We start from the raw sequence: 17,120 nt of genomic DNA, 5'->3' as shown, positions 1-17,120 counted from the left end.
ACTTTTCCTGGAGGAGACACGCAGTGGCAGGCAGGGCCGGTGAGCTAAGATTTAAATTAGAAATATGGAGATGAGGTGGCCACGGATTGAAGCGGGCAGCACTCCGGGTCGTTCTCCCCAGAGCCTGTGGTTGGTGCCAAAAGCTGCAGAGGAGGCACGGGGACCAGAATATTGAACTGTCCAGATTCCTTCAGGTGGAAAAGCCCCTTAGCAGTCATGGATTTCTAGTCAGACCCAGACTAGGCCACAAATGACAGCTGCTCCTCAGGAACCAAGGGGGCAGGAGAGGGTGTTTGCTTGTAGGAATGTTAATCTCCAGGCTGCTCTGAACAAAACTCTGCCTGCAGTGCTCCCTAAGGCTGCTGTGGGGGCTGCATGACAGAAGCCATATCTAAGCCATATTCAGACTGGGCATTCCCTGCCTGCCTCTTGGAGGAACAAACTAGTTAGCACTGATAGGATATAAGACGTCAATTCATATTTCCTTCTAAGTGACGTGTTTGCGTTTTAGCAGGAATTTTCTGAAAATGATACCTTGACCCCTGACAGCAATTTTAGTGAGTAAAAATAAAGATGGTGTCTCAGGTTGGAGAGACAGTGTTAGGTTCCCACAAAGGCAGGCCTGGACGGGGAGGGGAGAGGCGAGCTCTGCCCTGTGTGACTAGGAGTCTTTTGTGGAACCTAGCCTGAAGAGCTGACTAAGATGGACCTTCCTAATTACTGGGTATCTGTTGAGGCCATGGAAGGAAAGCTGGCTGAAGACAGTGGGGAGGTGAATGCCTTCTGTTTCCTTCTCTGGGCCCAGCCTGCTCTCAGGAGAGTTTGCTGTGTGTTAAGATCAAGGGTTCATGGTTTCTTAAGAAGTAGCCCCAGAGGTCTCCTGGTCCAATGTGTTTGTGAACAGGTTTGAAACCTGTGATAGAGGGCGGTAAACTGGTTTTCCCACACTGTTCATTCGTCCACCAACAAACCCCACATTCCTGTGTAACTGACTGACCCCTACCCTTTGACACATTTCTGAGGAGGAGGTGACCGAGAAGAAAGAGTGTCATGGGGAAAAGCGTCCCCAAAAGAGCTGTGTAAGCAGAGAAGTCAGATGAGGGGAGGGGTATTCTGGGCAAAGGGAATGTCGGGTCTGCAGAACTTGGGGGGATCTGATTTGTCCAGGGTCTGGTGGTGGCAGGTGAGGTTGGGAAGCAGGAACCATCAGAGAACGGGAGGCTCTGCCTGCCTGGAGAAGGCATTTGGACTTGACTCTGCAGCTGCAGACGCTGGGGATGGAAGGTGTGAAGCGGGGGAGAGATGTGACCAGATCTGACTTACCCTTCAGCAGATCTCTCTGGCGACTGTGAAAGCTGAGGTGGAGAAGGAGACGGCAGTAGGGAGAGCAGTGGCCATGTTGCTGTGGTCGGGGTGGGAGAGGATTAAGACTTGAAGAGAGGAAGCAGGGAGGTCAGCAGCCTGAGGGCCTCAGAGGGCCGCTGCGTTTGACCGCGAACTGTTGCTTAGAGCAGTTTCAAGGGCGTTGTCTGGAAGAAGCCTAGTTTCAGTAACTTGAGGAGAGGCTAGGAGGTAAGGCAGTAGAGATGGCAGATTTGAATTCCCTGGTGGAGGCTTGGCTGTGAAAAGGAGAAGGTGAGAGAGGAAGGGCAGGAGAGCAAGCAGCTGAGGATTCCGAGGGAGGGAGGGTGGGTAGATCCCGCTCCCTAGGAGGAGACAGGGGTGGGTGGCTAGGATGCCAGCCAGGAGAAGCAGCATCTGTCCCCTCTCCTGGACAAGTGAGAGGGGTAGGCGGTATTAGGGTGGCTATGGATGCAGATGAATTTCTGCATGTAGAGCAGGAATTTGAAGTTTCCTGCTTGAAAATGAGGCATCTGCTAAGTGGTGATAGAGTTAAAAGCTTGAAGAGAATGGAGGAAGAGGGCATGGCATCCTATAAACAGGGAAGAGAAATACCAGAGTGCATAGATCTGTTTGCTGAGATCAGAGACCATAAACAGATAGAGGAGTTGTCGAGGTCAACTCCCAGCTTAGATCTGGGCACAGTGTCTTAATCTGTAGGAGTGATTCCCACAGCGAACTTTGATTTTATTTTTTTGGCAGTAATACTAAATTATCAACAGAGTTGATGAAGGGAAGGGAGTCGATGCGTAATCCTAGCCAGGCACCAGCTGTGGGAAAGGACAGGATGGGTAGTTGGGTTGGTATAGAATTGGTGTTCTGCTGAGCACGCAGAGGGGTGTTTTGTGAAGGTGGAAAAGTAAAGGCCTGGAGCTGGCATGGGGATGGCTGCTGCCTAGAGAGTTGTTAGGATACAGAGTCCTGGGGTCCCAGCTGGGCTTCTGTGAGGGCAAGGAGGATCCAGAGGTGTTGATGATGGCATGGTCATTTGGGAGGTCAGCAATGGTAGGAGACATCAGGGATTCAGGGAGCCCCCAGAGGTGTGTGATGGAACAAGATAGTGAGTGAGTGACTGTGAGGCAGTCATTGGTGGCAGTGGCCCAAGAAGACAGGAACAAGAAGCAGAGATGGAATAACTGGCTGTGGGGTCCTTATCAGTCAGCTTTTGTCTGCTGTTGCATTGGGGGCAGGCTTTGGCTCCAAGTGATATCCCAGGCCAGTGATGGCAGCCGTCAGAGAGCAAGCACAATTTCTGCTCAGGATTCCAAAGAGGACCTTGGTGAAAAGTTGTCCTGGACCACAGGCTTTGTACCCCAGGCTTTTGGGGAAGAGAGGCTTAATAAGCCCAAGGACTTTCACACCCCCCACCCCATTTTTCTATTTTATTTCATTAGCAAAAAGTAAAATCAGGTTTAATATATTTTTAACAGCTTTATTGAGATATAATTAACATATTGTACAGTTCATTCATTTGGAATACACAATTCAGTGGTTTGTAGTATATTCACAGAGTTAGACAACCATCGTCACTACAATCGATTTTAGAACATTTTTGTCACCCCATAAAGAAACCCATTAGTGGTCAATCTCCCTTCCTCCTCAGCCCTAGGCAACCACTAATCTACTTTCTGTCTCTATAGATTTGCCTATTCTAGACACTTCATATAGATGGGACCTTCACTTTTTGATGTGACCAGTGGCCAATACAGCAGGTCAGAGGGACTAGGCCTCGGAGGGAGAGTACCCACCTAGGTGAGGACAGAGCTGGGACCCAGGCTCCTGGTCCAGTGCCCTCTTCACATTGCTTTCAGAGGAGAGTAAGGATGCTTGTATGAAGTCACTTATAGATTGTTTTTTAAAGGATTCGATTCACTGCATATTTCAGGCTATACTGATAGTCACAAAACTAAATGATTTTGTCAAAATGCAAACTTTGCTTTCTTTCTCCTGTGCCTGTTTTAAATCTACTTTTACGGAAAGATTTTCGGAGATAAGTGCCTTCTGCCTGATCCTGCCTTCGTGACTGCCTTTCAGACTCTCTGTTGTCAGGCAGGAAAGCATAATAGCGAGGAGTGCGTGCTCCAGGCCAGCCTATCCTGGTTTGAACCCAGCTCTGCTACTTCCCAGCTGTGACCTTGGGCAAATCCCCTAACCTCTCCACCTCGGTTTCTTTATCTGTAAAATGTGTATAAACGTAGCACCTTCGCTCATGGGATTATCGTGAGGATTAAATGAGTTGATACTTCTAAAATGTATAGAAAGCTGCCTGGCAAATAATAAGTGCTCTGGGCATTTGCTATTAGTATTATCTAAGAATCTGAGTTGTTGTGAATTCCTGCTGGCCCTTATTTTTAGTTGAGGGTGGGGAGAGGTGAGAAGAGACCCTGACCCTTGTCAAGAAATATGTATACACATGACCTTGCTCGTTGATTCATGCCAGTCTGAATTGTGGATATGTAGGATTGAGGAGTCTTCTACTAGAAGTCCAATTTCATTGTCAAGACAAGATGATTTTGATATTGGCAAGTATAAGCACTGACCTAGGTGGGGCTTCTCCTAGTCCTGCCCCTGCTGTTCTGTCTGCCCCAGTTCTACCAGCCCCGGGTCCATTGTGTTCCTATCCTCCGGCCTCGTCTCCTAACAGCCCTGCCAAGCTGACCCCTCCCTTCCCACCCTACCTGGTATTTCTCAACATGGATGCTTAGAGACAAATATAAAACAGTATATATTTAAAAATGCTGAACTAAATATATTTTATTTTGTCTGCCCAACACAATTATTAGCCTCCTTCAAAAAACAAAATTTCTTGAATTTCCTATGGCATTTAGCACTGAATAGTCAATACTAGTTACACCAAATTGAATATTGAGAAAAAATTCATTTTTCTTACAGGGTATTTGGGAAATTTTTTCTCAAGTGCGTAAGCATTTTTCTTATCGGACAGATGTTAATTTATTAGACAAAGCCCTCTTTAAGTGGCTAGTGCAAGGGTCACCTTCAATCATTCCTGATCCAAAGGTACAATCTAAACTAATGAAGGACAAGTCAATTAGTGACCCATAACTGAGGAATGGGTGTGGGCAGTGGTGTTCAGTGATGACAGAGGAGGGAGCACCTTCCCATCGGAAGAGTTACCATCATCCTTGACAATTTGGTCATTACAGTCATTCTGTGTTACATTTTGAACAAAGCAAGATGCCCTTTCACTTTTGAAGCCATCTCTAAAGATATTGAAAGGGGCTGCCCTTCAGAATTCTTAACGTATTGAAACCTCTAAACCTAAATTTAAATTTGAGGGAAGCAGAGATTAGTACCACGTAGCTCAGTCACAAGATACTTAGTACCCAATGTGTGACCAGAACCCAATTCTAAGTTCTTTGAGGGGCAGGAAAAAATGGTAAGACATGGTTCTTGAAGCCAACAGACTTGCTTTGGGGTGACAAGACAATGCACAAAACCCAAAAATGAAGAGTATTATGTAGTGAATGTGTAAGAGCTTGATTGTGAGGAATCTCAAAGTGAGATCAAGAGGAAAGGCTTCAGAGAAGAGGACGGACTTGAGCCGAGACTGGACTGTGGTATTTAGATGAGCTTAGAGAGAGACAGGGCAGGTTTCCTGCTGCAAGAGTTGGCCTGAGTGAACAGGAGCATGGCGCTGGATGTGGATGTGGTGTGTTCATGACATGGAAGTCACTGACCTGACTGGAGGAAAGAAGCATCTTCAGATTTGTCCCAGGAGTTATGACTCTACTCCTGTGCCCTTGGCTCCCACCCTCATCCTCTCCTAACCCTTCCAGCATCTGCCAACAAGCAGGCTCTTTCAGGTTCAACACACTCCTGCAAACACCATGGGAGCCAACCCACATGGCATGTTGACACGCCATGTCAGGATCCTAAGTGTCCACTGTTGAATCTTGTTTTCCATGTCCACTTAGGGTCCAGGTCTGAGGGCCAAATCCTGCCTCACGAGGTCAACTTACTGACAGACTTTATCACTCTGCCTCAACTCTTTGCTTCTTTTTTTCTCTTCACAAACAACTCCACGCTGTTTTGTGGTTCTGCAGGTCCCCAAAGGAACTGACCAGAACTGGGCTCAGAAGCTCTATGACCGACACTCTGGCAGCCAGCACTTCCAGAAGCCCCGCATGTCCAACACGGCCTTCATTGTCGTGCACTTTGCAGACAAGGTGCGTCTCCTCTTTGTGGGCTTTGGTGCTCCATTAACCCCGCCCGAGGTAGACTCAGGATGTCTGGGTTAAGAGGGAGCTGTCCCTTTTGAATTCAAGTGGTCTGAAATCTCCATAGGTAGGGTTCCCTTCCACTCTTTCTTCCCCTCCCCACTCCATCTCTGTGGTCCAACAACCTGTTACTCCATGGCAGAACCCCACAGGGGATAGAGTTACCCAGTTATATGCTTAACAAACATTTGTTGAGGGTCTCTTTCCTGTGATTGTAGCAACATGTAAAATAGTCATGAGTCTATTCTCCTGGACCTTGCGAGAGAAAGGAAAGGGTAAAAACGGAGTGGTCTCTTCTTTGGGGGCTTCTTTCCCAGTAACTGGTATATACGTGAAATTTTTCTACATGGATTTCTGTTCTGTGTGCACTAGCCCAGGGCTTCTCAAATTTCACTGTGCACCTAAATCACCTGGGGTCTTGTTAAAATGCAGGCTCTAATTCAGTAGGTCTGAGGTGTGGCTGACAAGGTGCATTTTCAGCACCCAGAGGAAGCCTTTCATTTGAGGGGATCCTTTTGAAAACAGTATGTTTTTCCGTAAAATGAATACTCAATTTCCTCTTTGTAAATCCTGATCACATCTTGGGTTTGCATTTTAAATAGGAACATCTGTGGGTTTCCTATCTACTCACAACTCTTTTCAGAAAACACTGGGTGGATGAGATGAAACTGCACAAGCAGCTGCTGAAGCACGAACTACTGTTTCTGTTTCCTAGGTGGAGTACCTTTCCGATGGCTTTCTGGAGAAAAACAGAGACACGGTATATGAAGAGCAGATCAACATCCTGAAGGCCAGCAAGGTAGGAGCATCAGAAGTGGGAACTAGAGCAAGAATGTCCACAGCTAGAGCAGCAACAGTGCATTTAATTTCTATTTAGCAGTCTACGGAAGCTTCCTATAAGCAAAAACGTAAAATAAATGGATTAGAAGGTAGGATTTAAGAGACACTTAAATCTACTATTTTGGAATGTTACTTTCTATTATTTCCAGAATGTATTTCCTTCTCATGAGCATAACAAAAAGATAGCAAATCGTGTGTCCGTTCTACAGGTAGAGGAAACGAGGCCCTCATTCACATACACGGATATTTATTAAGCACTTACCTTGTGAGGCACTGCCCTAAACACGCCCAGTGTCATACAAAGATAGAGAAGACAGATTCATCCCTCCAGCCGATTACATTCTAGTGAGCATGAGTAAGCAGATAAATGCACACACAGTAACTGTGCAGAGAGGAGGCATGGGAGTGGGTCATGCAGCCTTCTGCAGGGAGAAGTGTGGGTACCACCATTCCAGAAGGCTGACGCCTTGATGCAGATGCTGTTGCTGGCTTTAGCCTTTCAGAGGAAACCCAGAAAAGGGCTCTCCAGGATTTAGGAGGCTCTCTCTCAGATCACGTGATGCTGAGTTCACTGCAGGGGCCTGATAACACTAGAAATGGCAGATTAATGTCTCTTAGTGATAAGCTTTAGATGAATTTAGATGAATGCAATAGGGCGAGATGATGGCGTGGAGAAAATACACCCCACAAGATGGACCCAAGTACATAAAGGCAAGTAATCCTTATTAAGTCACGTGGCCCTCAGGCAAGGGGTTTAGGAAGGATTTGTGTCAGTACCAGTGTGTGGGCAGCCCAGGCAGACCCTGCCCAGTGTCCTCTCTGGATATCTGGAACATCAGGGAATTAGTTGTCACTGGGGCAATTTGCTTTGGGGAAATGTGGATATCATTTTGGAGTTCAGTGCAGGATTAATCTCTCAGCTTGCCAAGTTTTCAGCTCTCTAGTCCATGGTACTTAATAGGACTTTTTCCATTCTTTACAAGGGTGAAGGGGCACAGGAGAGGAGCCACAAGCCACAGGGAGAGAGTGGAAGTAGATGGTTTGAACACTAGGAGCACATTTCCTCATCAGGCATTTCTTAGAACTTAGAGGCCTGTGACCTCCTGTTAGTCTGACGCTGGCCTCAGAGGGCTGAGAAACTTTACTGTCTTGATGCAAGTTGCTTCTTTCAGGTAGAAGCACAAATAAGGGGTGAGGGAGAGAGAGTCGGGTACTTTCCATTAAATACAGAGTTTGGTTCTGACAGTGTATGGATTTTTATCTTAATTTGAGTATCTCTCAGGGATCGTAGAAGCTAAAAAGGAGTCTCTCACACTCTCTCTGGCAGAACATCTTTTATTAATAACTGAGATTTTTCCCCCCTTATTTTTATTTGACAATTTTATTGAGTATTTGTGTGATATATAGTGGTGACAAATACATATAGTTAACCTCATGGAACTTACGGTCTAGTGAAAAAGATATACAGTTTAATTACAAATTTGGATAATGCTGTGAAAGTCAAGAAGGAGCTATGGAAAAGAATAATAGGCATAAGTTGGGAGTCCTCTGGACCACCCCAGGTTCAATCAGTTGCTAAGAAGATACTCAGAACTCAACATATGGTCAAACCCATGGCTATGATTTATTACAGCAGAAGGATACAGAGCAAAATCAGCACAAGAAAAAGGTGAATGTGGGGGACACCAGGTGCAAGCTTCCTGGAGTCCTCTCCCAGTGAAGTCGCACAGAATGTGTTTAATTCCCTCAGCAGCGAGTTGTGACAATACCTGTGAGGTATCTACCAGGGCAGCTCACCTGAGCCCTGGCATTCAGGGTTTCGGTTGGGAGTCAGTTCTGCAGGCACCCTTTGCCTAGCACATGCCAGACGTCCAGACTCCCAAAAGGAGAGCAGCTGTTCAATATAAACCATGTTGTTTGCATAAACAGTTTAGGTACAGTGAGCCGTTCTTATTAGGAGGTGGTGAGAATCCTCCTGAAATCTAAATTCCCAGACACCAGCCAAGGGTCAACCTTGTAAGCAGGCCTTTCTCAGGATAGCAGTCTCAGGCCTGCTCTGTCACCTCTTTTCTGTACAGGGGGATCACTTTAGATTGAGGGTACTGCATCTACGGCCATACCACCCTGAGTGCGCCTGGTCTTGTCTGATCTCAAAAGCTCAGCTGGTTGGGGTCTGGTTAGTACTTGGATAGGAGGTTGAGGGCACTGGATTTTTGTTAGAAAAGAAGTAGTCATGTGCTACATAATGACGTTTCAGTCAATAACAGACCACCTATATGACGGTGGTCCCATAAGATTAGTACCATAGAGCCTAGGCGTGTAGTAGGCCATACCCTCTAGGTTTGTGTAAGTGCATTCTATGATGTTCGCATAATGACAGAATCGCCTAACGACGCATCTCTCAGAGTGTATCCCTGTTGTTAAGTGATGCATGACTGTTTAGGCTCATAAAAAATTTAAATAGTATAGAAATATATGAAATAAAAGTATTCTCTCCCATTCCTTGACCCACCTTTTCATGAAACCCCATTCTGCATATACAAGCATATTGGTACGTCTTTTTAAGATTGAAATGAATCACGTTATACATAGTCCTCTCTAATTTAATTTTTCACTTGCTGTTATATCTTGACCACCTTTCCACATGAATACATATCTATTTCTTTTTTTTTTTTAAACAGCAACTGCTATTTTGCTAATTCAAATAATGCTAAAATGAATGCCCTTTGCATATATCTTTGCTTACTTGCATAATTATATCTGTCAGATAAATTTTTAGAAGTGGAATTGATGGTTCAAAGAGTACGCACTTCAAAAGTTTATAGCTATTGCTAAATTGGAGCACAAAACAGGTCTGTGATCTACTCTTAAAAGGGAATCGACTCCCTCTCTTCCCTGCCCACCTGGCGCAACCCTCGCTCTCCCCTTTACCAACGAATATTTCTGAAGAACCGATGACCTTGTTGCCAACCCCCCACCACCAAAAACCCTATGAGATGCTGTGAGGGTAGCCAGCAGCACTCAGAGATGAACCAAGAGGGGCTTCTAGGCCCACTAGACCCTAGCAGGTGGAGAGCTAAGAACTCTCCACGCTGAACCCATTCAGCGTTTCAGACATCCCAGAAGATAGAAAGCAAAGATCGACACCAGGTCACTATAAACCAACAGACAGGCTCTACACAGACTGCAGCAAATCAGAGGGATTCAAAGTGTGCTTTAAATCATTTGACGGATGGACATGTGTGGCAGCATCTGTCCTTGTAGCATTTTTAAAGCTCATTGTTTACTGAACCTCTGTTGTTTTCTGTAAAATTTTTAGTTTTCACATCAGTCCTGTGAGGTTTATAACTCTGTGCTACAGTGAGGAAAATAAAGACCTAGAAAGATACAAGGCCTATGGCATGGAGGTAATGCCCAATTTTTTATTGGTTTGCATCTCACTAAGCATAGATAAATCTCAAATCTTGTATGTCAATTCATAGTTTTACTTAAAGTATTTTTATTTTATGGAAGACCTATCAGCTTTTTTCTTTTGTGTGGCACCCTGACAAGAAATGAACAAATCATTGTGAATGATAAAGCAGAATGGGATGGAAGACTCCCGTGTACCCTACCAGCCAAAGGGATGTTTGAAGAACTCCTACCAAGAGCAGTGAAATAAAATGGTGCTAATGAGAATGTAATTAGTAAAGCAAGTTACACTGCCGACGAGCTTATAATGTAGCTAATTGCTTTCTCAGCTATCAGAGTGCTATAAATAGAGACTTAAGTAAAGAAATGCCTCTTTGAAACATAACTTCAAATTATTAACAGACTGATTTGTTTTAGATACTAAAGGTGGAGGTTTATAATAAACCTCCCAGTGTTTATAATAAGTTTATTATAAATTTATCAATCTGAAGGAAAAAAATCTCAAAAGGAGAATATTTTCCTCTGAAGATGTCCCATTCCAGGACAGCACAGAGTGTAGGTCAGAGGGACGAGGAGTGGATTGAGAGTTTATGCCACTAAGTGCCAGGCAGCAGGGGCCGTTCTGGGCAGTGTTCCTAGGCAGGCAGTCCTGATACCATCTCTCCACTCCATCCCAGCAGAAGGGATCTTGAGAGCAATATGGTCCAGAGGTCAGGTAGGTCATATTGGCCCAAAGCCACCTACCCTGGGCCGTGACAATCCCTCAGGTCCAAGAGTCAATGGAGTAGCTCAGACAAGGCCCAAATGCGCTCTCTCCCCATCTCCTTTCTGCTGCTTTGGCTTGACTTGAACTTACCAAGGAATGACCATGTACATGCATCCATTGCTTTCCACACTGATTTGTCCTTACGGGTTACACACACATTCTATTTTGAGCAAATACATTTGCTTTTTTAAAAATGTATTATTTTTAGTTTATTTTTTATATAACAGCTTTGGATATACTTGACATACTTTAAAAATACTTGCTTTTAAATATATTTGGGGTGCTTCCTGTTTAAAGTCAGTTTGTGCTGGTAGTTAAAAAGCTTCTAGCAATATTTAGAATGAAGAGGTCACTATGCAAGAGAGCTTTTAGTTGATAAAACAATATCATCGTCCTTTTTGCAATACAGAAAATCCACCTTTTTCTTCTTCAAAGAAATGAAGTGCTGTGACTTTTCCTCCAAAGCCCATTTAAAATTTTTTAAACAAAATATTTCTTACCTAAAAGTTGGAGATTTTTTTCCATAGGGGAGCATTGACCATGTAAAAGAATTGATTGCAAAGAAAGTGTATTTTTTTATTATGTTTGCAGCCAGAGTTTCTAAAGATAAGATTCTAGGCAAGAGATTCCGATCAAATGGTTATTATCGCGTCTTATTTTCATCTCTTGTGTCTGTTTTAAAGGAAAGATATTTTATGTTCTTATAAACAGAAGTGAATAGGCATGATTTCCAAGGTAGCAGCTATGTAAGTAGCTATAATTGACATTTTTCTTAAACTGTCAAATGGTCTTTAGAAAGTGTTTCCATACTTCTTTTAATTCCTTTTCTAATAGATTTGCCTCAGGCTTTTAAAATCTATATATAGACTTGAATAGCAGAGAATACCAAAGCCATTGCCTATGGACACTTTCACATAAGTGACAAACAGGATGAGGGAAAAGCTGGGTTTGTTTGAAGGTATTATCCTAGTGTTTTCAAGATTGAAGGGAACAAATTTATAGAAAGGCCCAGGTGGATGCTGCTTCCTAGGGCTGCCCTAAGACGAATTGTAGTAGTTCCATTACTGGGCAGTCAGCTTATAAACACACTTTCCAATAGCTCAAAAGGCATAACTGGTGTTAGTCAATTAAAGGAAAAACAGCTTTCTCTCCCTCACTCAGAAATACGTTCTTTTGCATGAATCCTTTGTCAAGCAAGAGCTTGGCAACTACTTTTTATTGGGACTTCAGATTTATGTGTAATTGGGACACTCCTGGGACAAGGAGGTCCCTGTCTGGCCCAGCCCCCTTATCCTGGTGAGTAGATGTGGGTGGGGAGGTGCAGTAATCAATATTTCTTGCCTAGCCTTTTACTGTTGCCTACAGCCCAAGGTTGAACATGGTACTTCTTGGCCTTTTGGTCCTGTGGTCAAACTGGATGTCTCTGTATGTTCACTGAGTTTGTAAAACAAATTCTGAATAGAATGTGAAGCCCACCCCTTCTTCCTAGACTTAATTTCCCAACAAATTCATCTCCCTTTCCATCTCAGAGATCCTCCCACTTACAGTGTAGTCTCAACAGTAGCGACCTACAATTAAAACATAGCTTTTAAACTAAATACCAATGCTCCAGACTAAACCTTGGTCATGTTTGTTCCCAAATTAAAGCACAGAGTCACTGTAGGTTAAAATCTGCCTTAAACAGAAGTTTTCATTTTCTCCTCTCAAGTTATAAATCCTTTTATACTTCAAATAAGTAAAAGGCGTAGCTTCTCTGATTGAAACAAGAGAAGGGGACTTACATTTTTAAATACTCTCCTTGTGGAATCTAATTTCAGGGCTTCTCATGTGATTTTAATACGTGCTCCTGACCTTAGAACTTTACAGGTTTTTCACAGAACAAGCTACTATTAATTAATGATTTCTGTAAACTAGATCCCTCAAGCAGTGTAATCATGCAGTTGGTAACTTCTACCCATGACTCAAACATCTTGGAAATCCATTTCAGAAAGTATATGAATTAGAATACTTTATCAGTCAGTGCTTTGTTTTGACATGACAGTCTGAGTCACTGATGTTTTTAAAATGTGAACGTGGGGCCGGCCCGGTAGCATAGTGGTTAAGTTCGTGCACTCCGCTTCAGCAGCCTGGGGTTCATGGGTTTGGATCCTGGTTGCAGACCTATGCACTGCTCATCAAGCCATGCTGTGGCGGCATCCTACATACAAAAAAAGAGGAAGATTGGCACAGATGTTAGCTCAGGACAAGTCTTCCTCACCAAAAAAAAGTAAACCTGACTTCAGCCTCCTATTACTTCCTTATGGAAATTTCTTGGTGCCCATCTGACTGGGCACATGACCCTTTCTCACATGTGCCTTGGCTCTCTGGCACTAGCCCACAGAGCCCCCTCTGTCTGGGCTGTCCTCTCCCTCCTCCTCCAGTCCCTCTGTTCCTGCCAGTTCTCATGTTCAGTTAATATCTGTGATGATGGCTTTCTGCCATAGACTGAGAGCCAATGAGTCTTTAAACAAGGGGTTACTAGATGCAGTTTGTATTTAGAGAAAACTGACTGTTGGGAAGACTGTGTTTGGATGAAGTTGTGCCCGGAGGTAGGCACTTAAGTTTTAGGTGACGGCAGTGATCCAGGTAGGCCTGAACTAGGGTAGCAGGGTTCTGCTTGATTAAGAAAGGACTGCTGAAACTTAACCATTGACAGAACTTGGTACTTGATTGGGATAAGAAGTCGGGTGATGGCAAGATCTCTAACCTAAACTGGGGGATTTGGTGGGTGAAGACGGTTTAGGCTATGTTAAATTTGGAGTTTCCAGTGGGACCACCCAGAGGGAGGAAGATACTGAGCAGAAACTTGGAACTATGGTTCATGGTGGTAGAAGAGGATCGAGACAGGCTTCAAGGTGATAGTTGAAGCCATAGGCTTCCAGGGAATGAGTGTTAGAAAAGATAAATGGTGAGGATTCTGTTCTGGGAAACAGCAAAGCAAAGGAGAGAAGTACAGGAAGATGGAACAGTGAGAGAAGTAGGAGGAGAGTTGGAGGAAAGTGGAGCTGGTGGGTCTCAGGGAAGAGGTCTTCCAAGGGGAGGTGTGGAGGCCTTCAAAGATGTCACGTAGGTTGGAGAATGAAGCTGCACCACTTACAACCACCGGATTTGTTAAGTAGGATCCCCAAAGGTTGCTCTCAGGATCAGTTTCAGCAGCGTGGGGAGGAGGCCCGAGAATGTTTGATGGAGGCAGGTCTGAGACGGGATGACTTGGAAGGCGGACTGTGGACGCCTAGCCTGAGGTGGCCAGGGGTAAAGTGCGAGAGAGGAGAAACAGCCAAACAGAGAGGTTTTTAAGCAGGAAAGATGCTTGAACACAGTTATGTGTTTAGGGGAAGGAGCCAGTGAACAGGGAGAGGTGAAAGCTAGGAGAAAATGCAGGAGTCTAGGTCAGGCAGGGGTTTAAAGAAATCATCTCATTCAATTCCCTCACTTTTGCAGATGAGAACATTGAAATCTAGTAAGGTTAAGAGGTTTGCCATGGGTCACACAGCTGATTAAGTGGCAGAGTCACATCTAAAAATCAGGTCTCCTGGCCCTAGCTTAGTGCCCTTTTGACTCTGCCACCTCACCTCCTAGAGATCAGCTGAGTTCTAAGCTCTCCTAGTCTCTCTGAACTCTTCTAGGTGCCTCTTGCAGCACTTCACATGCAGTGGACTTGAGCCTCTTCATTTGGCTGCAGCCAGAATGGTCTTTTCCTAAAGGTCACTAGCCATTGCTCCCCTCTGTGTCATATTGTTGCTTGGGCTCTGAAGTCAGGCTGTCTGGGTCTAAATTATTGCTCTGATCTTGTACCCCCAGCCTCAGTTTCCCCATGTGTAAAATGGGGTGTAATGATACTTACACCACGTGGTTATTGGGCGAATTGAATGAGTTCATATGTGCCTGGCACATTCTAAGTGCTCAATAAATATTAGCTCCTCTTATTTTTTAAAAACCCTTAATGGCTTCACATTGCTCTTAGGATAAAGACCAGAATCCTCAACCAAGGTCCTGCGTGAGCTGGTTCCTCTTGCTTCCCCCTCACTGTGTATACTGTAGCTGCACTGGCTTTTTATTAGTTCTCTGAATGTGCAATTACTTCCCACCATAATGTGCTTTCCTCAAATAACCCACGAGCTCAAACATCCCTTCCTAAGAAAATCCTTTCCTGATTCCCCCTACCCGGGCTCCTGGTTCAGTCATGTCTAGCTGTTGCTTATTTCCTTTAGGATGCTCATATGCTTTTAATTGAGGGGTTAATTAATTAGAGTTCACCTTTCGTGCTAGACCATAAACTCCATGGTGTGTCAGAGGCTGTGCTTGTTTTTGTTCACTTCTGTACTCCCAGCCTGGCACGGTATTTGTTGTGTATTTAGCAGTCAATAAGCATTGGTGAGTGAACGAATGAACGAACCAGTCAATCTAGTTTCTTGACATTCAGTGACCTAATATTTACTTTCTCTTTGAAAACACATGGAATTGAAACTAATAAAAGTATCAATTTTATGATGTTGACACACGCAAATTTTAGCCACAGATTTATAAAATTATATCCGAGTCTTTTATTCCTCTGACAGCCTAATTACTTTCCACTCTAGGAAGACAATATTTATGACTTGAAATACCAAGTATGGAGAGAAAAGGAGGAAGAGGGTTCATTTCAAAGATGCTGGGAATAGGAACAGAATGGTCACCTGCTGGCGGCTGAAACTGGGAGACGTCCTCAGTGATCTCGTTAGGGTGACCCTGCAAGTCACCTGCCTGACAACAAGGCCCTGTAGCAGGGGTCGGGGCAAGGGGGTGCTTTCCTTGGGAATATGGTAGCTTTCCCTAGTGTTCTCATGCTGTCACCAGCCTATTCCAGCCACAGAACAGACAGCAGTGAGGAGGGACTTGAGTCATTCACCAGAGATGGTCATGGGCCTTAAGGTCATTAATTGGTGCTTTTAGACTGAACTTAAAACCCAGACTGTGGAGCTAAAGAACCACAGCTTTTCTTTGCATGTAGATCACTGTGGTAAAAATTGGAAATCAGGTGCCTCTGATGGCTGGTGTGGCTGTACCGCTCAAAGCACAGGCAGTTGCTGGGCTACTTTGTAACCTGTACGGCCAGCTGATGTGTGGTGTAAAACGAAATACTGACTTGTGGTGTGCAATTACTTTTGACTCTAAAATTGAACTCCTAAAAAATATAAACGGGTAATACCTAAGAGTGTGAGGGAGGAGGAAGTAATTTGTTTGTATCTTCTGTTTTAGTTTAAAATACTTAATATAGAAGATACACCCATAATTTCAACCAGCATTCGATGGTGGTTTTGAGCGTTAGCCATCATAACCTTGTGTATGGGGGTGAGCACACTCGCTCCACTCCTCTGTGATTATAAAGTATTCTTTGATCTATGAAATTCATGCAAGTTACCTTAATATGCAAAGAATATCAGAGGTCTTCAGACTGAGGGATGCTCAGTGAGCCACGCATCTGCGTCTACCTAGTTTCTTATGGAAAAAGGCCTCAAATTATTGCCAATGGTTCTCTGTGTGTCCTGGGGGAGGTCAAATGGCAAAAGGTCCCAAGGGGATGGGATGGTCACCGCATGTTTTATACCACCAGTCCCATCACCCGGCAACTCAAGCATATTACCTACTGAGGTTGCAGAAACTGCCTTTGAGTAAGTTGAGTCGCCTGGATCTAACATCCAGGTTCTGGAACAGTTTTACTGGGCCACTAGCACCATCTTGCTCCTTTCTCCAGACTTTGTGGTGTACTGATGTTGAGACATCACATGTTTCTGGTGATATCATGACCACGCACTATCAGGCATCTCTGATGGCAGGAGGGGATGAGCCAGGGCCTACCATAGATTATAAAGTGAAAAAGCCCCTATGTGTTGCCTAATGTTGATATGTTTCTGGGACTTTTTGACTACCCCTGAAATACTGATGTGAAGTACTGGTGGATGTATGCCATTGAATTATCTTGTGGATTTCAGACCTCTCCTTTAGATGATTCTTTTACTTCCCAAGCTATTGGCATGGTGCTCAGGAAACACTCGATTAAACTGGGACTGAACTTGTGGAAGGTCTAGGAAGTTAAATGCAGAAGAGTATCAGAGCATGAGCTGACTGTCACCACCATTTAGGACCTGTAGCCTTACGTGAAGGTGATGTTGCACCTTGAGTTTTCCTTAGCCTGAGTCTCCTGCTGTGAATTTCGGAGGATATTGTCAGCTGGAGAAATGTTTCATGAAGTGCCCTTCTATGTGGTTAATCTTCCTCCTTTCATGATGACAAGGACCCTGTTCTTGCTACCATCACATCTAAGAATGGGTCACCTTCAAAAAATCAACAGTGGATCCACCAGAACCTCCCCCCGACACACACACATGAAAGCCTCCAACAAGGAGGATGCTATGCAGATACCTCAGAGATAGACTGTGTCTTAA

The 17,120-nt window shown here is 44.3% G+C and overlaps 1 protein-coding gene across 5 annotated transcripts in view; it reads left to right on the top strand.

Moving 5' to 3' along the window:
• Nucleotides 1-17,120, top strand: part of MYO5B (myosin VB) — a 348,428-nt gene that overhangs the window by 232,363 nt on the left and 98,945 nt on the right. For all 5 annotated transcript variants that reach the window (XM_070221084.1, XM_070221085.1, XM_070221083.1 and 2 more), the window contains 2 exons: nt 5,466-5,588; nt 6,355-6,438. In XM_070221084.1, coding sequence (XP_070077185.1) covers nt 5,466-5,588; nt 6,355-6,438 — 207 coding nt within the window. The remainder of the gene's footprint in view (nt 1-5,465; nt 5,589-6,354; nt 6,439-17,120) is intronic.

The sequence above is a fragment of the Equus caballus genome, chromosome 8 (genome assembly GCF_041296265.1).
Source record: "Equus caballus isolate H_3958 breed thoroughbred chromosome 8, TB-T2T, whole genome shotgun sequence".
Lineage (NCBI taxonomy): Eukaryota > Metazoa > Chordata > Mammalia > Perissodactyla > Equidae > Equus > Equus caballus.
This window is presented reverse-complemented; position numbering and strand designations above follow the sequence as displayed.